Genomic DNA, 21,646 nt, shown 5'->3' with positions numbered 1-21,646 from the left:
AAACGCAGCCAGTTAGCTTCAAAGGAAAATGATAGAAATAAGCAAAGAAAACAACAGTGAGAAACAGTAAGGCCTCCAAGGGATAGAAGAAGTAAGCCTCGCCTTAAAACTCTGATGGTCCCTACTGATAACTGTGTCCTTTTGGGTTTGAGTGACTGTAGGTTTCCCTCTGATCCAGACAAACCAGAATAGAACTTCGTCTTCATACAGAAACCCAAGTGAAAACAAACCAGCTAGCGCACTACAATCATTCTGTCTTGCCACAGTGCTCAAACTGAGCTAACCATACTGACAGGAAACCTAACTATGACAAGCAAAGCGGTGAGCTCTTCTCACATGGCGTGCTTGCAGCCTCATTGCTGAGTGTTCACCTCATCCATGCAAAAGTGCAATGAAGAGACACATGAATGGCTCTGGGGGACACAGCTGGAGCTCCTGACTCCAGACCCCCTTCCTCACAGTCTCAAGATGTCCTAAGGGTCCGGGACTGAATGAGTATTATCATTAAGTGCTAGTGCTGAAAGTGAACTTAACTGTCAGTTTCAACTGAAACCCCAAGCACATATACTGACCTGCTGCTTGCTTGACTTCAGCTGAAATTTCAGTGGGGCTGGGAATCCCAAGAGAAGTCTCTGCCTTCTCAATGACATTTGAAATACCTTGTCCTGATGAGAAAAACAATTAACATTTGTGTGCTGTCTGTTGTTACTAAAACTGAAGAAAATAATAATAATAGTTAATAATAATAATATCTGCTTATTTCTAAAATCATGGTTATAAGACACATTATTTTAATGATATACGCATTCTTGTCAGAAACAAAAACAAAACAAAACTCCCACTGACTTATCACTAAAAAGAAGGCTTAAATGAATCCCTAGACTTCAACTTCCTAATAGAGCATGACATGAGCCCCAGTGCACACAAAAGAAAATGATCAAGCATCTTACCTACTGTAGCTACTGTAGCTGAGGCTGAGGAGAGCAGAGACTTGCCCCAACTGCCCCAATAACCCCATCCAGTCTGAGCTATATCTTTAGAAGCAGTCTCCTGTTATTTTCCAGTGAGAGAAGAAATAAGACAAAAGAAAACAGAAAGTTAGAGGAGATTCAGAAGTGCCCAGACAAGATATCTAATCATTAGAGAAGCATACGTCGGCAAATCTATGACTTGGGGAAATCCTGCTGGACTGACAGATGAATGCCAACAGTGTAGAAATACCCTGCAGCAAATACAATTCCTGATAAAGGCATTGCTGCATCAGAAAGCTGACAGTTTATGGCTGTAAAAAGAAGGACATGCCACTGTAAATTAGTACTGATCCCGCACGCACCCCTTTTAAGACTTGTATTTTTAAATCCCCAAATTTTAATAGATATGCTACTTTGGCTAATGCCTATGAAACCTGAGCAGTAAGAAGAGCAGAAGCCTCAAGGTCACTAGAAGGTTTGATCTCTGGTCTTTTCCGGGTGGACACTACAGGCTGAGATTTATCCTCTGGCTTCTCCACTGGCTCACAGTTCTCATCTTTAAGGGTCGAAGCTGCTTCGGTTACCACTGGAGACTCTGGAGGATCCTTATCTGACATGACTACAACATCACCTGCTAAAACAAAAGCCCAACAAGAATCTACTGATACCACTTTCTTTAGTATAAACTATTTGCTTGATGTTTTTGAGACTTTCAGATTCATAGACTACTGCAACAATACAAAGAGATTCTATATACCTCCAGCCACCTCCCCACCAGAAGCTGACATTGTTACAATTCACCAGTGTCCTTCCAATTTTACAGTTTTTAAGTGTGCCTTTATGTGTACATTAGTTACATAAAATGTTACCACATTTACAGCCGTCCATTGGTATCTGCAAGGAATTGGCTGCAAGAATGCTGTAGGCAACAAAATCTCAGTGGTCACATCCCTTCTATAAAACAGACAGCATGCGATATCAGAGTGCATCCTCACAAGTTTCATGACCTCTACTTCGTTTGTAAGGTCTAACACCATACGTGAGCTTTGCAATCGACCTTAAACTCTCTTGGGAACAATGACAAGTCTGCACAGGTTTAGCACAGATGAAACTTTGTCCAACTGTTCTCTAGTTATGATTAGTTAAATCTACAAATGCTGAATTCCAAACACAGAGGGTCAACTACTTAACTCTACTGAGCATCAGTACAGGTAAGGCACAGTTCAATCCCAAGGATACCTGGACCATCCTTTCTGTAGCCAGACTCTTCCCACATTTCTTTCAACCTACAGCAACCAACTACTGATCTGTTCTCGGACACTGACATTTTGAAGTGAAGTACACAGATTATCTTTGGAGTGACTTTTTTCACTCAGCCTAAGTCCCTCCATTCTACTATGGTTGCATCAAAAGTCTCTTTCAATTTCTCAGTAACATCATTGTGAAGGGAGGGAGAGAGAGAGGGAGGGATGGATGGATGGATTCATACATACATACATACATCACAATGTATTTGCCCATTCAAGGTAATCTGCAGTTTCCAACATGAGGCTGTCATACAACTAAAACAAAGTTCACGTACAGGTATTTATGTGAACATAAGCTTTTTCTCTGGGATAAATAATGAAGACTACATTAATAATATGGGTCATAGTAAATCCGTGCTTATTTTTAGATATAACTGTCATCTTTTCCAGAGTAGTACAAATAACCCAAACTTCCTGCATTCTGATGAGGTTTCCCCCCTACTTTGAGCCATTTTTGTAAGTGATGTGGTGGTAGCGCACTGTGGCTTCGGTTTCATCTCCTCAAGACTAAAGACACTTGACATCTTTTCAAGTGCTTATTTGCCATCTGAATATTTTCTTCTAAGAAACATCTAGTTGCCCATCTTTTTTTCACTGTCTTATTTCGTCTTTTGAGACAAGATCTCCCTCTTTGCTGACTACCTTATGGCAATCCTCCTGCCTCAGGCTTCCAAGTGCTGGAATTACAGACATGAGTCACCACGCCTATCTTTTTATTATTTTCATGGGGTCATGTAATGAAAAGTTTTCATTTTGATGAAGCCGGTTTACCAATCTTTCCTTTCACTAGACTATCCTATCATTAAGCATCCATTCTGACTTTAATTGTTCCAGAGATTGTCTAAACTATGTCAGATCAGCTTTCTATTTTTTAATATTCTTTGTAAATATTCCTAATACTGTTTTGATAGTTAGGTCAAATGTAACCAAAGCCTAATTGAATTCCACTTTTTATTTCATTTACTCTGCTGTGTGTGGATCAAATCCAGGACCTCATTCATGCTAAGCAAGAGCTCTACCACCTAAATACATCCACTGGTCCCTCAGGTCAGCTTTGGAATAGCAATGTTATCCAATTCAATCCCTACCAAGAATACAGCTCTTTGGCAATTAAAGCCAACATGTCACTGGTACTCCTACTAAGAGAAATACTAGTTTCCAGAATAACCAATTATCACCAATGAACATACACACACATACAACATACACACCAGGTATGCTGACAAACATTTTATTCAGGTATGCACTAAGTGCAGGATAAATCCAATGCTTCTAATGCACTTAAAAAAAATTAACAAAAAAGGCAGATGGGATATAGCACAATAATTGAAGAACATACAGAAAATACTTAGTGGCGTTTTGCCTTCAATCCCAGCACTTAGGAGGCAAAGGCAGACCTCTGAGATTTCAAGGCCAGCCTGGTCTACAAAGTAGGTCTTAGGACAGAGATAGCTACATAGTGAGGCACTGTCTCAAAACACACACACACACCAAATCTTAAAGAATAGAGAAGACAGTATAAGCAGCAGAGAATGATTCATAAAGTGTACCTAGAGCGACGGTCACAAACTAGAAGTCTGTTAGCTAACTACAACTTACAGGGGTTTTTAATTAGTCCACACTGCTTAAACCTTTCTTTTAATTAGTTGCTAACATTTAAAGTCTCATCTTCCATAGAAACAAAATGACATTTCTAGGTCCCCTTGTAAAAGATAATGCAACAGGGACACTTAAGTAGGTAAGACCTATCTGGTGCCAAATGGCCGCTGAATCCTTTCGCATTTGAACAGCATTCTCTCATACTCTACTATCTCCAAATTTATAGTATTCTTTTATAGCAATCCAATTAGACCATGCGTGCATCTGTGTTTGTAATGTCTACCTTAAAGATGCCTAAGATTTTAACGAATGAAAATGCCAATGAGATAAAGAAAAGTTCAAGCTTGTGACAGTCATTCTCAGTTGCCAAACTGATATGCCTAGAACCACCAGAGAGTCCTCTGGGCACATGTGTGGAGACTGTCCTGATGAGGTTAGCAGATGCGGGAAGACCCGTCTACTGTGGGTGGCACAATGACACAGCCTGAGATCCTGGAAGGTATCAAAAGGAGAAGCCAGCTGATAGCAAGCATCCCCTGCTCTCTGCTTCTAGACCGTGGGTGCAAAGTGACCAGTTTCCTACGTGACCTTCCTGCCACTGGACAAGCGAACTATGACTCAGAATAAGATCGCCTTCCTTGTTTCTGTCTGGGTATCTTATCACAGCAACAGGAAGGTAAATAAACAAGGTATGGAGACAGCACAGAAGAAAGGTCAGGGAGCCATGATATAGTCACCTAGAGTAATGTCTATACTAGGGAAGAAGCAAGGGTGACAAGGCTAGAAAGGTGGATTAAGAATGTGTTGCCTAGTCTTCTCCCTCCTCCCCTCTTCTTTTTCTGCTGCCATCTTGTCTTTCCCTCCAAAAAAAAAAAAAAAAAGGTGTTGCCCAGACTCTATGGGTACACGATATGCATATATTAAACTGTCCCAAAAACTCATGGAGGAAAAAATTCCATACACAAGTACCAATTGCCATGCAAACTAACTCAGAAAAATAGAAAAATAACTCGTTTACTTATTCATGGCAAGAACCTTTTGCATATGGACCCAGCTCTGGAGACAGAGAAGATATGTAAGGCAATTTCTGCCCCTGTCAGTCCAAAGGCTGATCTAACAAAAAGACACCGACATGCTTGCCCAAAGTTCAGAAGGTGTTCTTGCAGCTGTATAGACATTGTTTTAGAGCTACCTTTTTCTTCTTTCTCCGAGTTACAACATATAATAAATAGTCTCTCGATGTGCTCTATGTAAGCAAATAGAACGCACATATTGCATAAGTTCATTTAAAGTTTATGAAACTAGAACATTCCAATTTGTAAACTCCGGCTGTCCCTATTATTTCACTTGCACAATTGAGATTTTAATAAGCATCGAGGACGTGCCAAGAATTTAGGCTGAGTCAGGAGACAAGATTCGTGTGTGTGGTGATGTCCCTCTCCACCGTCCCTATAAGTAAGATTAAACACATACCAGACATACGGAATTGTACTATTTAATGTTTTCCGGGTATGGGTTTTCCTGATTGGAGGAGAACAATCCAGATGACTGGAGAAGTCAAACAAGGCGCCTCAAAATCGAGACACAAATATGCCCAGAGCACACTCGTGCCGGAGGCGGCGTGGCTGGCGTGGCTGACTAGCTGGAAGCCGAACCTGGGGTCAGCGCTGCAGCCCGTCCGTGCGACAGGGAAGCCCGGCGGCAGGCAGCGGCGACTCCCTAGCTAACGTGGCCAGTCTCCCGTCTCCGCACGTCCGCACGTAGGTCCCACCCCCAGGCCTCAGGTAAACAAGCTCTCCCAGCCCTTCGGCCGGCAAGCCCACCAAACATAGCCGGAAGCGCTGCAGCCCCTCAACCCGTGACCCCGAGACCCCCAGCCTTCGCCGCCCTCACCCGGAAGCCCCACAGCCCCGACACCGCCCCTCACCGCGGCCACCGCCGCTCGCTCGCCGATCCGACCCGACCGTCGCGGAAGTACTCCTGACCTCAGCGCGGAGGCGGGGTCGCGGTCGAGGAGTACTTCCGGGTCAAGCATTCTCTAAGGCGGAAGGCGCTGACTGCAGAGAAGTGAGTGAATCCGCTGCTCTGGTGGCTTCCTGAGAGGTAAAGGATGCTTGAAGCTGGACATGGGGGATGCCAGGATGTCCGCCCTCCGTGAAGGCTGGGTGTGGGTGTCGGGGTTCCGCCATGAGGTATTTACAGAATACTCGAGGGCCAGCGACGACCCGGGACACAACTGGGAATCCAGGGCAGGCCCTGCTCTCAGCTCACTGCAAAGGTGGTGGGGAAGGGAGACCACCACCATCAAAACAACGGAATCTGAGAGGGTAGTTACGTGCTTTCGTCCAACTTTAAATGCGGTGATGGAACGGGACTGAGTGAGGAAGTGAGAAGGGGGAAGCCTGCCTTTTGGGAGGAGTAGAGGTTTTGAATAAATAGCAAAGGGAGGGGGGGAGAGGGAGAACCTGGGCACTGGGTCTTTGTGAGGTCGGTGACCAGGCGTTTGACTTAACATTTGGAACTCGATGGGAAGTAATTGATAGTTTCTAAGCAGGAGAGTGATATGCTTTTGATTTGTAATTTTAGGGTCGCTCAGATGTGCAGTGCATCGCTTCATTTGTGCCTGGGCAGTTTAACCAAGAAGACATTAAGCAAAATTGTGTTAAAATATGGGGGGGGGGGGGCACCTGAAACCCTAAAGACTTGCTTTCGAGTGTCTCGCTGTTGTGTTGTGTTGGTGTATAGCTAAGTGGGAGTGCGTTTGCCTGTTGTGCAAGACCCTGGGTTTGATCCCGAGCACACACACACACACAAAAAAAAAGGGAACAGATTCCCCTCCTCTGTTCAATCCTTTACATCAGTGTTCAGATGTAACTACCAATTCCTAAAACCCTTCAAATGTTTGACTTTACTTTCAATGGTAATTCTTTACATTTCGGTATGCTGATATTCTCTACGACCTTACTAAAAGCCTGTTCCTTTGAAGAAGATTTGCAAGTTCAAGGCTAGCCTTGGCTACATCGTGAACTCTAGGCCAGCCAGAGCTAAGTAACCACATCCTGTCTCAAACAAAAACGGCTGGTCCAACAAATAAACCAGAAAATAGATTTCTTCTGGTTTTCTTTTGTACAGGAAAAATGTATAGGAATGTATCTTGGGCCACTAGTAACTGTCTTGTCTTTTACATGTTGCCATTAGTATTATAGTGACAATTCTGAAAAATTTTGGTCTTAGAGTCCATTGCACTTAAACTTACCAAGAATTTTGAAGAGTTTTGTTTAAATAGATTACTATTGCCAGTACATTCCATTTAAGAAATCAAAACTACTCTCAAAAAAAAAATAGCTTTAAAATGGTAAGTCACTAAATGATAACTGACATTTCTATAAAGATTATTTTCCAGGTGAAGTGCTGGCAGGGGTCTGTGATCCCAGCATTTAGCAGATGGAGGTACAGGCAGGAGGGGAGCTCAAGTTTACCTTGGAGTGCAAATTCGAGGCCAGCCTGGACTACATGAGACCTTTCTCAAAAACACAATTTCTCTAATTTCTCATGGGAAGCTGTTGCTGGGGAAAGGAAATGATAAGCAAAAAGAACAACTAGAACCAGAATGTGAGGTTGAAGACGGTTTAGAGACAGTAGAGAGTAAGACACACATAACTGAAGCTTTGTGTGCGGACTGGAAACATTGTATGATTTTAGGCAAAGAAGGGGATAATAATGGAGTCAGCATCCAGATATGGAAACTAAGAGGCCTAGAGCACATCAGAGCAAATGATAAAGGTGCAACTTAAGACCATACCAAATTATAAACTATTTCAGGCAGTTTGTGCACGTGTGCACTGTTCCTACATAATGAACTCCTAGAGCATTACAACTGCTATCTGAAGTTTTAAGCTTATCTCCTAAATAGTAAGAAGTCTCCTAATAGATTTTGTTTTTCTTTGAAAGACAGTATTTGGATATATCACAAGCAGTTAGATTGGATTTAAATAAGTGACCAGATGGGGTAAAAGGACTGTGATCTAGGCAGATACAGTAGGACCTAACTGGAAAGTATCTAAAAAAGTGTAATAATGACAATAGCATGTATTTATAATGTACCTACATCCATGCTTTCAGACATTCCAGGATTGTTACCGTTACTAACCCCATTCAGTAGATGTGAAAACAAAGGCTTTTCCAGCCTGGGCTTCACTCAGAACAAGGACCAGGTACGTGTAACTCCAGAGCCCATTCTTCTGACCACTAAATTACATAATCCTGTAATTTTGGCATTACAAAACTGGAAGGCTTCAGTGGATTCCCTCTAAGCTGTGTATGGGGTTACCATGAGGGGCTATATCTACTGAGTTAAAGATACAATGGCAACTTCCTTAGTTTCAGACTACAGAGGAAAGAAAATGAGGTGGGAAGGTCCTGAATCTAAGCCCGTTTCTCAGACATCCTGCCACCCGCTTCCAGTCACTGCTGTGCCAAAAGAGGATACAAGTCAGAATGATACTGGCATTTAGACAGAGCTCTAAAAAGGATGGTTTCTTAGGAGTTTATTTCTGGAAAGAGGCACCATAACCAAAGCAACTTTGATAAAGGACAACATTTAATTGGCTCTGGGTTAGTTTCAGAAATTCAGTCCATTATGGCGGGAAGCGTGGCAGCATACGGGCAGACATGGTGCTGGAGGAGCTAAGAGTTCTACAGCTAAACAGGAGACTGGAATTCCACACTGGGTGGGGCTTGAGCATAGGAGACCTCAAAGCCCACCCCTCCAGTGGCACACTTCCTCCGACAAGGCCACACCTCCTAATAGATCCATTCCCTATAGGCCAACTACTCAAACACAAGAATCTGTGGGAGCCAAACCTGTTCAAACTACCATTGAAGGATACAGAAAATGTTTTTTGTATCCTTCAATGTTGTGCCAAAAAATATGTTGACATTTGAGCTGAAATTGTCCATATGTCTGGGGGTAGAGTGGTAGGCTTCAGGAAATGACTGGAGATACAGACTAGAAACTTCTAAGTAAATGGCCTTCAAAATGATGACCTCTGTTTGAATAATAGTAACTTTAAATATGTACATTTAGTGCGTGTGTATGGGAACAGGCAGCATGTGTGCCATGGTGCATGTGTGGAGGTCAGAGGACAGGCGTGGTATTGGAAGTGCCAAATTTAAAAGAGGGTCACACCCCTAACATTCATGAATCCCCGTTTTCTTGACTTCTCCCCTTTTACCTTTATGTGGATCCCACGATGGAACTCGGGTTTCCAGGCTTGTTCAGCAGTGGCTTTACCCCCTGGACCGTCTCTTTGGACCTAGAACTAACTTTGCAATATCACAGATCCCCATGGCAACACTAGCGGCAAGTCGCACAACTTGTGTTTCCTCTTTGCAGTGGATGGTGGGGACACGCAAGCTGTTCTCCATTTGCTTTCTTCCTTGCCACCTCGGAATGCCACTTTGTCAACTGTGTGGCAGTTTGTATGGGAACCTCCAGTTTGCAAGTGTGACTAAAGGCAGAGCAGAGCGGAGGCACTGTAAATACAACAAGGAGCAGTTAATGCTGGGAATAAGACATTAGTATCCTGCTGTAATTGGAGTGAAAAACATTGCCATCTGCGCGCCAGTGTCCTCCCCCTTGACTTTAACCAGAATGATTTCTGCAAACGGCAGCTTCCACAGCCAACTAAATGCTGTGCCACGGGAACGGAAGGCAGCCATATTGCTTCCTTATTTGCTTCTGTTGAGAATTGGAGCCAAATGGAAATATTTCTTCACTCAAAAGTTGGCAGGAACAGCAGCCAAGCAGTCTGCTAGGGATGGCAGCAAAGGCTCTTCTCTTCCTGACTTTTAAAATAATAGTCAGTATTCAGAATGGTTTTCTGGGGTAAAACCATCTACTTTTCTGCTTATTCATGATCCTAACAAGTCAGCTGCTACACTGACAATAACAGGCATGGTATTGGAAGTGCCAAATTTAAAAGTGGGTCACACCCCTAACATTCATGAATCCCCGTTTTCTTGAATTCACAGCACAGCTGCACCTCCCTCCAGCACTGCTCCTGCCATCTTGTGTGTATGTGCTTAGCTCTTTCTGCCCCCAGCTTCTAAACTAGTTTGTAAATTTCTGTGCGTGGCGGACGGTCTGACTCACCTGAGCAGCAGCAGCAACACTGGCTGCTTCCCCTTCCGTAGGATAGGTTCCAGGTTTAACTGATGATGTAAAGTCAGTCTTTGAGTTGAGCGGTGGCAGTTGCTGACCTCCATCATCACTGCTTTGGGAAAGGGAATGGTCACGTTAAGTCTAAGTTGCAGGTAGCAGAGACCACTAACGCTAACTTAAGGTTTCATATGAGGAATACACCTGAACCCATATGAGGGATCTGAGTCCTCACTCTCCCGCTGTCACCTCGGACTTTTGTCACTGTTGTCTTCAACCGCTCAACATCTGTTACCTGCAGTTGGGTTCTATTTCATGGCTGATACCGGAAGGCCTTTGTGGTCTTACGCCTGTGATGGGTCTAAACTGACTGGTGCTGAGTGGACACTCAGGGCTGTTGTTATGAAGTCAGGTCAGGCTGCTGTGCTCTCTTTGACATGGGATCATCTTCAGGGTGACTGTGGTGTTTCTCTAGACCCTGTTATGAAGGTGTTTGTGAACCACTAGTGAGCAAGTGACTGTGTTAATATAGAACAAAGACTAGTTGTGGGTCGTAGGGTACTTTGCTCAGAACATCCCATAGAGCAGTGCCTAATGTTTGGACCCTTTAATACAGTTCTGCATGTTGTGGTGACCCCCACCACCACCATAAATCTATTTTTGTTGCTACTTCATAACTGTAATTTTGCCACTGTTATAAACTCTAAATATTTGGATATGCAGGGTATCTGATATGCACATCCTGTGAAAGGAACCAGCCAGTTGAGAACCACTGCCAAAGTATAAAGGGAATAGTTGGAGGCGCGTGATAACAAGGGTCACCTGGTGACTGCAGCTATGGTTATCTTAGTCTTACAAGGCTTATTAATCTTCTTTCTCCAACCTGACCATTTTCCTCATTTGCTTCCTTGTTTGCAAGATGAGCTTTAGTGATTTGTGGTTTTAATTGTGAATAAAACCAAATAAAGAGCCAGGAGGTGGTGCCAGTGGCCTATGCCTTTAATTCCAGCACTCTGGAAACAGAGGCAGGTGGATATCTGAGTTCGAGGCCAGCCTGCTCTACAGAGTGAGTTCCAGGACAGCCAGGGCTACACAGAGAAACCCTGTCTTAAAGAAAGCAAACTAACATACAAACAAGTAAAGATGTTTATTTCTTTAAGGAAAAAAAAAAAGTCATTGGTACCAAAAACGTGAGTTCTATAAGAGCCAAAGCAGCATGTGTGAGCCTCTTTCTCCACCACCTCTTCCATCTTCTCATGGCGCTCTCTTCTCTCCATCCCTCTTGTCCTGTCTCTTAGCTTTCCGTTGCAGCTAGGCTGAACCAAACTGTCTCAACACCCTGGATGCTCACTCTTCTCAAATGGCCCTAAACTATAACTATCTCCATCCTAAATCCATTCTAAAACAAAGGTTTTGTTAGCTTACTTAACCAGGAGATTAACCCAAGCAGAGGCAGGGCTTGAAAAGGGATAAGTGGATTATAAGGAAGCTTGTCTGCCACAAATGCAGGGCACAGGTGATTTGACATTTTGATTGATGTTACTCAAAAATAGTGATTTGTGTTTAGACTAAGAAAAGTGATGTTTTGAATTAAAAATTGAAATTGCAATGGTGCCTCCCCACCCCAGAATTTTACATAGTTTATGGTGTTCTGAGTTAAAGTGCTTAGTGGTCTAACTGTCAATGGTGTACATGTAAGAACCATTCTAAAGAACCATCAGCAATAATAACTAGAGTGCATGTAGTGAGTGCTGTTGCAAGACTGGTTTACATGGATTATCTCTAGGTGCCACTTCCTGTAAGAATAGTCCTTAGTAAAAACTACAGGGCTGGTTAGAATCCAGGAAGCAGGCTCAGTCAAGTCTGCACTCTGAACCTCTGCCACCCTGGCTTTATCAGATTGCAGGCATTCAGTTGTACCAGTACAGAGGAAGCCAGGACCAGAATGGAATGTGACAGGTCAGCTCTGTAGTAGGAAGTATTCCAGCAGTCTAGAGCACCATTAGCAGGACTGTCAGAGAGAAGAGGAACTATGTTGGTGCTGCCAAATGTCAGCTCAGGGACCCTTGCCTCAGAATTACCCAGGATGCTAATCTAAGCCCACATCAGATCTGTTGTTTGTTTGTTTGTTTGTTTGTTTAAAGATTTGTTTATGTTATATATATATGAGTATACTGTCACTGTCTTCAGACACACCAGAGAGGGCATGACATCCCATTACAGATGGTTGTGAGCCACCATGTGGTTGCTGGGAACTGAACTCAGAACCTCTGGAAGAGCAGTTAGTGCTCTTAACCACTGAGCCATATCTCCAACCCCTAGATCTGTATTTTTAAAAGCTCTCTAGACAATGATAATACTTAGATGAGTTTGAATTCCTGAATTTTGGTGATTTGGGGGGCGGGGGGTGACTCGACCTTTTCCCTTTAATACCTGGTAATGAGAGGGTTGCAAGTCTGTCAAAAGAGTGCTTGTACACTTGAGAATAAAAACACTAACACAGTGTTGCTCCAGAAGTACTGCCACCTGCTTCAGGCTCTGAGATGGACACCCACCATGTTTATAGAGAAAACAAAAGCCATATCAAGTAGCTCTCCACAGCTCTAGTCTGTACCAATTCTGCTTTACCTCCTATCCTGACACCTCCTTCCAGAGTTTCAGTGTAGAGAGCCACATTCTCATCTCTTCAGGTTTCTAATGAGCATATACAAGGTGCCAACCTGTCAAAGGATATACATTGATGCTACCCCAGGCAGAAATGCAGGAAGACTCAAAATGTAGAGCAGTACACACTGTAGAAAGCCTCCCCCAGAAAGTAAATAGTGCAGTAGATCCAAGGGATGAACAGATCAAGAATGGAACTGCTCAGCCGGGCGTGGTGGCACACGCCTTTAATCCCAGCACTCGGGAGGCAGAGGCAGGCGGATTTCTGAGTTCAAGGCCAGCCTGGTCTACAAAGTGAGTGCCAGGACAGCCAGGGCTATACAGAGAAACCCTGTCTCGAAAAACCTAAAAAAAAAAAAAAAAAAGAATGGAACTGCTCAGGTTGGAGGCCAAGGCACAAGGAATAAGCAGGGGCTCACTGGTCAGGAGGTACAGGAAAGAGCCACAGTTGTTGTGGGTATATCTCACAGCCAGACTCAGAGTCAGAGAACGCTGGATCCTGATTCTGGAGGGAGAGAAACTGAGTTGGATTCTTGGTTCTGACATGAAATCAGAGATGGACTCAGGGGATTGTAATGACTGGGATAAGTAAGAGAGATACTTGTCCAATAACAAGAATAGAAGAGGTCAAAGAATAGAGTAGTTCAAGCGACATGGCTCACTTGTGAAATGGGCTGCAGGATAGCATGGGAACAGACCTTCCTCTGACACACAACACTCAGCAATGACTGGCTTAACGAGGACTGCTGAGTCAGCAGGCCTCACACCACAAGGCTACAAAGATAGTGGGAATACAGCTCTGAGCTTGAAGCAGGTGACAGTAACTGAAGTGAGTCATTTTTGTACTTGGCCATACAGGTGATTTTACCCACAGAAGTGATGTACAAGTCTCTTTTAAAGAAAAATACGAAAAGAAAGTGAGTGGATTTAAAGGTTTTTGCCATAGCGGACAGTAAAGAGCATGGCAGTGGGAATGAATGACGATTCACAGTTTGATTCAGATGAACATGCGGAACTCCCTGTCGAAGTCCCAGGGAAAGCTTGGATGCTCACCATGAGAACTGCTAGTCTAGGAGGAAGACAAAGTCATGTCTATGAGATATTGTTCATCCTCAGTGACCAAGAACTTGACGCTTATACTAGCACAGAGCCTGGCTTCTGGTCCTCATGAGTGCTTCATTGTTGGTACCTGTTGGTTCCCATTAACTTCTGGCATAATCCTAATAAGTCATCACTGTGAAGTTTATAAAGTAAGCTAAATTGTTTATTAAATGCCCAAGGCTGTTTCCTTCAATGTCATCTTAGTAGGTTTTTATGAGGAAATGAGAGTAAACACATGTTTCATATATTCTGTAACGCCAAAGTCTGAAGTTTTTGTTTTGTTCTAAATAGTCTATCCTTAAATTTAAAGATTGGGATTTTTTTATTGTCGTTATTCATCCAATCCTTTAAGAAAGAGCTTAATGAAAATTAAATGACATTTTAAAACTTGTAATTCAAATTTTGAAGGTTTAATGGCAAAATACAATGACCCATTGTTTTTTATGTTCTATGACCAAGCAGCCTTCCTGTGAGTATAAAAGAAGATAAATGTCATTCTCAAAGCTAACTACCTTGAACTTTGAGAAGAAATAAAACAGAGCTTCGCCACATATTTATACAAATATGGATTGACATTCTCCTTGTGAATTGGTGGTTTAAAGTGAGGAATCAAATTAGCAAGAAGAAAATCCTAAACACCTGAACTCAGACTAGACTTTTACTTTGCTTTTTATTCTTCCAAATCTGTCTAATAGTCAGTCCTTGTAATTGTGTATTTATGCGTCTACCAACTGCACACTTAAGATGTCAATTTTGTTAGACTTCAATCTAGAAATAGATTTCTGTACACACTATTAATATACTCTTTTGTCTCTTAATTGTAAAGAAGATGCTATGGATTTGGGGCTGGTGGGTTGTTTTGGTTTTTTTGCATAGCATTCTGAAAGGGAGATTGTATAGCCTCAGAAGTTAGTATCTCTCTTATGTAGGTCACATAGTATTTTTTTTCCCAACATGGCCAGATTTTACCTCAGATTTTCCCGAATTATTTGTTTGATCTGCATATGTAGTTGAATTATACAGATTTTGATCTCTGTGGTAATGAGGAAGACATATCAGTTGCTTTACATACTGGTCTAGCATATGATGGTAGTGCAGGTTGAAATAAAAGATTAAACTATATTCCAGCTCTCATTGACTCCCTGTTGCATAGAATTTTCTAAGTGAAATGGAATCACTTGTGTTCCGAACCAGAAGCATCCTTAGAGAGTCTCTCATCCTCCTCAGTGGGCAGATAAGAAAGTGGAAGTCCAGGGAAAGCTGCTTGCCACAGTGGGGGTGCTGGCAGCAAGGTTTAGCTACAATCTAAGACTGCTGATGCCTGGCTCAACGTTGTTTAATTGGTTTGTGTCTATTCGTTTCTGGGGCATGTAGTTTTATCCCATGATGAGTCTCAGTTGGGTAAACACTATGTGGCTTTCTTTTAGGCTGGCCTCCACATTCAACTTTTAATTTTGAAAGCCTCAGAACACCTTGGACCACTTCTTTGGAAAACTTTTCTCCCAGCAACAAGTCATTCACTGCGATCCTCCTCAGCCACGTTTTGAGTTTTCCAAGTCTAAACAGGACTGCCTTTGATTTTTCCCATGAAGCTGCATCACTGCCTGTCCATCTTACTGGTGGTCACTCTTGTGCCAGCTGCTCTGGGTTTGGAAGATGTGGCTCCACTGGGAGCGAATCAAAGTTCTTACAATGCATCATTTCTCCCAAGCTTTGAACTCTCAGCAGGTTCCTACTCAGGTGATGATGTCATTATAGTCAAAGAGGGAACAAATGTTTCACTGGAGTGTCTTCTCACGGTGGATCAGTATGGAGAAGTCCACTGGTACAACTCAAAAGGACAGCAGCTGCATAGCAGAGGTAATCCTGTAAGGTGTGATCAGCAGGTGACTCAACCCTGCTCTTGGGGGTTATGACATACTGAGCAAGAATTCTCCAAGACAAAATATCAAGGAGACTAGCTCCAAAGGGGTTAGGGATACAGCAGTGTTGAGCACTTTTCTAGAATGCACAAGGCCCTGGGTGTTATCCCCAGTGTGGGGGTAGTGGATAGGGGTTAAGTTCTAAAGCATTATACATATCAAAAAGAACAAAGTAATATAATAATGATTATAATTATTTTGTTTTATAAAAGGGTCGTTATCAAAGAAAAGCCAAACTTTCGGGAAATACTGTTATCCAGATAGGCAGCATTACCTATTAAAACATAGAGGGGATTCATTCTTCATTTAAGTTAAAGCAGAAGAGACAGGTGCTCTTCCCTTCTCATACCCATGCACTAACTGGTGGAGCATGTCTCAGTGCTAAGTCCTCTCCTGGCAAATATGGGTTAGATCGCCAACATCACACACAAAAAGATCTTAGTCTCTTTTCCAGTTGCTATAATAAAATACCCTGACAAAAGGAGCTTAGGAAGAAAGGGTTTTAGCTCACAGTTCCAGGCTACAGTCGGTCATTTCAGGGGAAGCAGTGGCAGTCGTTGAGAACAGCTTAGACATACTACATCTGTAATCAAGAAGCAGAGAGCACTGAAAGCGTGTTGCTGCTCGGCTCAGTAGCTGCAGGTTACCAGGCTTGGTGAGGTGTGCCTTACCCACTGAACTAGCTCTGGCCCATCCTAGATGTATTTAAAAACATAATTTTTGTACCTTGTCATATAAGCTCATGATAAAAAGTAAGCAACATTTCAATAAAAGTGTATAGCCCATCACCCCACAAATAAACATGTCTTTATACTTCTGAGACATGTTCTTTTCATGTATAAAAATGTATAGGTAGCAACATGGTGTAGACTCACATGGATGACCATGTCTTTGAAAGATTGGTCTTTTGGATCTGGTGTCTGGCAGTGAGAAAGAAATGCTGGCCTTAGGAAGGTCAGAAGATCCGTTTCCATTGCTTGTTTTATGCGTATAGAATCGTAGTGGGACGTCACAGTCTGTCTGCCTGCCTTCTTTCCTTCCTCCTTTCTCTTTTTTTAACAAGAGTTAAACAGTAGGACTAACAGACAAGCTACAGTAATTTTATGAAAAGGCAAATAAGGTCTTTTCTGTAATTTTTTTCTTCATTTCTGTTGGATTTATTAGGTGGAAAATGGTTGGTTTCTGATAACTTCCTAAATATCACCAGCGTAGCCTTTGATGACCGTGGGCTCTATACATGTATCATCACCTCTCCAACTCGTGCCTCCTACTCCGTCACCCTCCGGGTGATCTTCACCTCTGGAGACATGAGTGTCTACTATATGGTTGTCTGCCTGATCGCCTTCACAATCACACTCATCCTGAATGTCACTCGGCTGTGCCTGATGAGCACCCATCTCCGCAAGACTGAGAAGGCCATCAATGAGTTCTTCAGGACTGAGGGGGCTGAGAAACTCCAGAAGGCCTTTGAGATTGCAAAGCGTATCCCCATCATCACCTCAGCCAAAACCCTCGAGCTTGCCAAGGTCACACAGTTTAAGACCATGGAGTTTGCCCGATATATTGAGGAACTGGCCAGAAGTGTCCCTCTCCCGCCCCTTATTCTGAACTGCCGGGCCTTTGTTGAGGAAATGTTTGAAGCTGTTCGAGTGGATGACCCTGATGACATGGGAGAGAGAATTAAAGAGAGACCTGCTTTGGACGCTCAAAGTGGCATCTATGTGATTAACCCAGAGCTCGGCCGAAGCAACTCTCCTGGTGGAGATTCAGATGATGGTTCTCTAAGTGAGCAAGGGCAGGAGATAGCAGTACAGGTGTCTGTCCACCCTCAGTCAGAGACCAAAAGCATTGGGACAGATTCTCAAGACAGTAGTCATTTCAGCCCACCCAGTGACCCTGCATCTGCAGAGGGCAGCATTCACCACAGAGTGAGCATATGACAACTGACAGCTTGCCCAGTGCTCAGGAAAAGAGCCTGCTATGAGAATATAACATAAATGACCAGGGTCTTCCCTTTAACCTTAAACACACCACAGCATGAATTGCCAAAGTCATTGTGAAAGGGCAGCATTTTTCTGATATTTGGTCATTTTCGTTAAGGTTGCTGGAGTGATGTGTGTTAAGATTGAAAGGTGCCTGGGCCTGAGTAAGACTTCTGGTCACAGTTTTTCTTTGGCTCATGTGTGACACATTGAAGCCTGAGTTTCCCCATCAGTGGAATCAGTGATTTGTTCTCCTTGAGTTGGGACTTCAACCAAAACTTCTTACCTACTGCACCTCTAAGTCAGCCTTTCACTAGACCTTTGGTCCATCCTTTGAGACCTTATCTGCACTCTAATTGTCTACACCAGTGCCAGACATGGAGATGCTCTGCCCTGGGGAGTGAGCATGTGCTGGTGCAGACTTTAAGTGAGGCACCATTAGTTACACAGATCTAGAAAGTAAAAATCACTCTCACTGGGTGTGGCAGCACACATCTTTAATTCCAGCACTATGGAAACAGAGATGGGCAGATCCCTGAGTTCCAGGCGCAAATCCAGGAGAGCCAGAGCTACACAGAGAAACCTTGTCTCAAAAAAAAAGAGGAGGAGAAAACCACTCTCTCCATGAGAAGTGTATGTATTCTTCTTGGGAGTACATCCTGTCTTTTTAGCTTACCACGACCTTTAGTCCATTGAGGCTGGCCTTGATGTTCCCAGGGGAAAATGTTATTGGTGTTTTGTGAACAAGAACTGTGTCAAGTCACCTCTCTGGAAATTCATCAGTTTTGATACTTTTTAATAATGTCTCAGGCTTTCTCTTTTTAGAGTACTAAATTCCCAGGTGGGCTCTGTGTAGGTCTCGAACTGCAGAATCCGCTTCAGTGCCCCGTGTCCTTCAACCTGGTGCTAAAGGTGATTCGCCTCTTCTTGTCCTGTTGAGACTCAGTGTTAGCGTTTTGGTTCTTCAGATGCATCCTTTTGAGTGAGGGCTCTTTTGTAGCCTTTCTCGAAGCTCCTACCTGAAATCGGATGAGAGCACTGTGCTCAGTGCATTATGATATTAAAACGGGCAATCCAGACCTAAGGGGGGAAATGATAAGGGGTGGTGCAGCTCACCTCATCCGGGTGCAGTGAGCACTGAAGCTGGCCAGCCCTTCCTGCTGGCTGAGAGTGATATGACAGATTGTAAATAGTCTTCACACTCATTTCCTCCGCTGCAGGAAGCTCGTGCCATAGATTTTTAACGTCATGGCCGTGGAGCTCATTGTGATGCTCCACTGCGTTTGGCTTCTGGTTGTGGGAGATTTGCCTGAGCTTGAAGGTCCTGAGGGAAATGTAAAGTGTCAAACAAACAGAGGACAGCAGGAGATTCAAACTGTAACCAGTGAACTCAGTGCAAGCCTTTGTCAGGCTCATCAGATACGACACCTCCACTCTAGACAATGTGAACAAATCAGTGTGCACTTTTATCAAGTAGCATATGGATAATATGGTAATACTGCCTTTTCTGTCTCTCAGGCTGTTTCCATGGAAACCTCCAGGGCCAAACAAAAGCTACCAATCATTCAACCAAAAGCTTGCCTTGGCTCAGAGATATGAGTTTCTTTAAGGAAAGCTGTTTTCCTATATTTGGCTGTAGAATAAGGGCTCTTACACATATCCTAAGTTACAGAACATGATTTCCCTTCCTACTGTTCTCTGGACATAGTAAATTTTTAAAAATCTCTTCAGTGGAGGTCAATCTCCTGAATTTCCCTCATATCTGCAGTCCTTTGCCTAATAAAGCAAGGTTGGGGTCACTTCTTACAATGAAGCCTGTTGCCTTAAATACTGGTTTTACCCCCACGTGTTCCTAGAAGGGACATTATTGTCTTGAACTTTAAGGTAGACATATTGAATGACCAGAGTTTCAGAAAATGATACTTTGCAAAAAATGGAAAATATCAAAACAGTTGGGTAAGCTTACAGAATTTATATAGGCCACTCCACCATAGCCTAGGTCAGTCGTCACAGGAAATAGAGCAGACACTCGATGTGGTGGAGCACAGCTGTAATCCCAGCACCTGGGAGGCAGAGACAGAAGGATTGCACGTGCTAAGCCAGCCTGAGATATCTAACAAGATCCTGTCTCAAAAAGCTAACCAATAAGCACCTATTTGAGGGTAGGGGTCAGTTTTCCTGCATGCACTAAGCCTGGACTTGATCCAGTGGTATCCTAACCAGTGGCCAATGCATCTGCCCTGCTTTGAGCCTTCCAAGTTCTGTTAAAATAGGGAAGGGTCAAACTCAGGAGGAGTGGCAAACCTGTAAACGCTACTTTTCAAAGTGAAGAGGACAACTGTTAATATTTTCTATGTCTAATCAAACCAAACGGATTTAACAATCTCATCTGTTTATAAACCTTTTTTACTTTAGGAACTTAAAACCATAGTCTGAAAGTCTGTTACCAGCTGGTGTCATTATCTTTCTGTCTGGCTGAATTTTATAGATTAGTTTTGTTTTGTTTTAAATGCCTTTGAGCAGCAAAATGCGTCTAAAATAGGTCTGTTGCCATATTGTGAATTCTGTATCATCATTTAATGAACTTCAATGTCCTTACAGAATTAAATAGTGGCTTCATAAAATAGATCTACCAAAAGTTGCCATTTCAGCACCTTCATATACTCCTTCCACACGTGCACTCTTAAGTGGATGCCCTGTTGTGTTTAGAACAGTTTGGTAACCCCAGTCCTCAAAGCCATGTCTAATATGGCTTAAATGTTTTTTTTTTAAAGCAGGACTTGCCTTACTGTCCAACCTGGCTTCAAGCATTTTATCCACCAGTCTCAATCTCCTGGACACTAGAATCATGCATGCACTGCACTGCCATGCCAGCCTTCATCTGCCTTTGTTTCAGTATGTAGCCTAGGCTAGCCTTGAGCTTAGAGCAATCCTCTTGCTTCTGCCTCACAAATGCTAAGGTTACAAGTGTATGTCACTATGCCTGCCTTAAATTTAGGCTTCCTTCTTGAGTCAAGCCCAGTGAGCTTGTCTGTTTCCTGTCCACTACACATTGATATAAACATGGTAAGAACTGCTGACTCTGGGACAATTGTGAGAAAGCCCCCACTGCTACTTTGCCTCTCTTCCACATGCTAAAGGTCAAATCCCCATCTGCGTGCCACTTCCTCTTCAGTTACCCAACCGCAGGAGCCTGTGGGCCAATGCTTTCAACATCCTATGTGTAGTTTCACCTTACAGCAGACTAAGCTGGATACCCGACTGACCCAGGAGGCTGCATTCATGCTGTCTAGAGCCTCGCTCAGCACAGTGCTGGCTTCATCCCCACCCCAGCTATCGTGACTCCAATGTATCCTCCTTCCAGAACCACAGCCTTCTCATCTAGGCCAGAATGCGACAACACTCAGCCTCGTGAAAGTCTCTGGGTGCTTATGGACCTGTCACACAAAAGGGAATGAGTGTTGTTTGATAGTACTTGTAGCTCAACAATTATTTTTAATAAAACTTGCATTTAAAAATTCAGAGTTGAATGATGTATATTAAATGGAGTATATACAGATACAGAGTGGACTTATCATATGTGATCCAGTTTGATCATTTTTCAGATGTATTTTGTGTGTCTGAGTGCCTACATGTATGTCTGTGCTCCAAGTGCATGCCTGGTGCCCAAAGAAGTCAGAAGAGAATGTTGCTACTTTGGAACTGGAGCGATGAATGGTTGTAAGCCATCATGTAGATGACTGGGACCCAAATCCAGGTCCTCTGCAAAAGCAGCAAGTACTCTTAATATCTCTCCAGCCCCTGAAGTTTGATCCTGATGATTCTAAACAAGAATGTATTTGAATGCAGTGTGATTATTTCAATATAATATTCTCCTGATGTGCGTGTACCATGAGCCACCCAAGAGTCAGCAGCCTGGCATGTGTTCCCAGTGTGTCAT

The 21,646-nt window shown here is 43.2% G+C and overlaps 2 protein-coding genes across 6 annotated transcripts in view; one reads left to right on the top strand and one right to left on the bottom strand.

The window, feature by feature from the left end:
• Fam114a2 (family with sequence similarity 114 member A2) overlaps positions 1-5,873 on the bottom strand; it is a 36,455-nt gene extending 30,582 nt beyond the window's left edge. The window contains exons 1-4 of one of the 5 annotated variants that reach the window (XM_021176572.3): positions 5,805-5,873; positions 1,406-1,605; positions 951-1,050; positions 573-665 (exon numbers count right to left, since the gene is read on the bottom strand). In XM_021176572.3, the coding sequence (XP_021032231.1) occupies positions 573-665; positions 951-1,050; positions 1,406-1,588 (376 nt within the window). In that variant the 5' untranslated portion in view covers positions 1,589-1,605; positions 5,805-5,873. Of the gene's footprint in view, positions 1-572; positions 666-950; positions 1,051-1,405; positions 1,606-5,350; positions 5,724-5,770 lie in introns of those variants that run through there. The other 4 variants (XM_021176573.3, XM_085830004.1, XM_029483396.2 and 1 more) reach the window with 4 other exon arrangements.
• Positions 5,874-5,905: 32 nt separating this feature from the next.
• Mfap3 (microfibril associated protein 3) lies at positions 5,906-21,228 on the top strand. Its single transcript, XM_021177771.2, has 3 exons — positions 5,906-5,980; positions 15,230-15,662; positions 16,889-21,228. Exons 2-3 carry the CDS (start codon positions 15,389-15,391, stop codon positions 17,662-17,664), a joined length of 1,050 nt encoding a protein of 349 aa, XP_021033430.1. The 5' UTR covers positions 5,906-5,980; positions 15,230-15,388; the 3' UTR covers positions 17,665-21,228.
• Positions 21,229-21,646: the final 418 nt, after the last annotated feature.

Source organism: Mus caroli, unplaced genomic scaffold, assembly GCF_978045245.1.
Source record: "Mus caroli unplaced genomic scaffold, Mus_caroli_1 scaffold_13, whole genome shotgun sequence".
NCBI classification, from domain to species: domain Eukaryota; kingdom Metazoa; phylum Chordata; class Mammalia; order Rodentia; family Muridae; genus Mus; species Mus caroli.
Note: the sequence above shows the minus strand (reverse complement) of the source record. Positions and strands in the feature narration are given on the sequence as shown.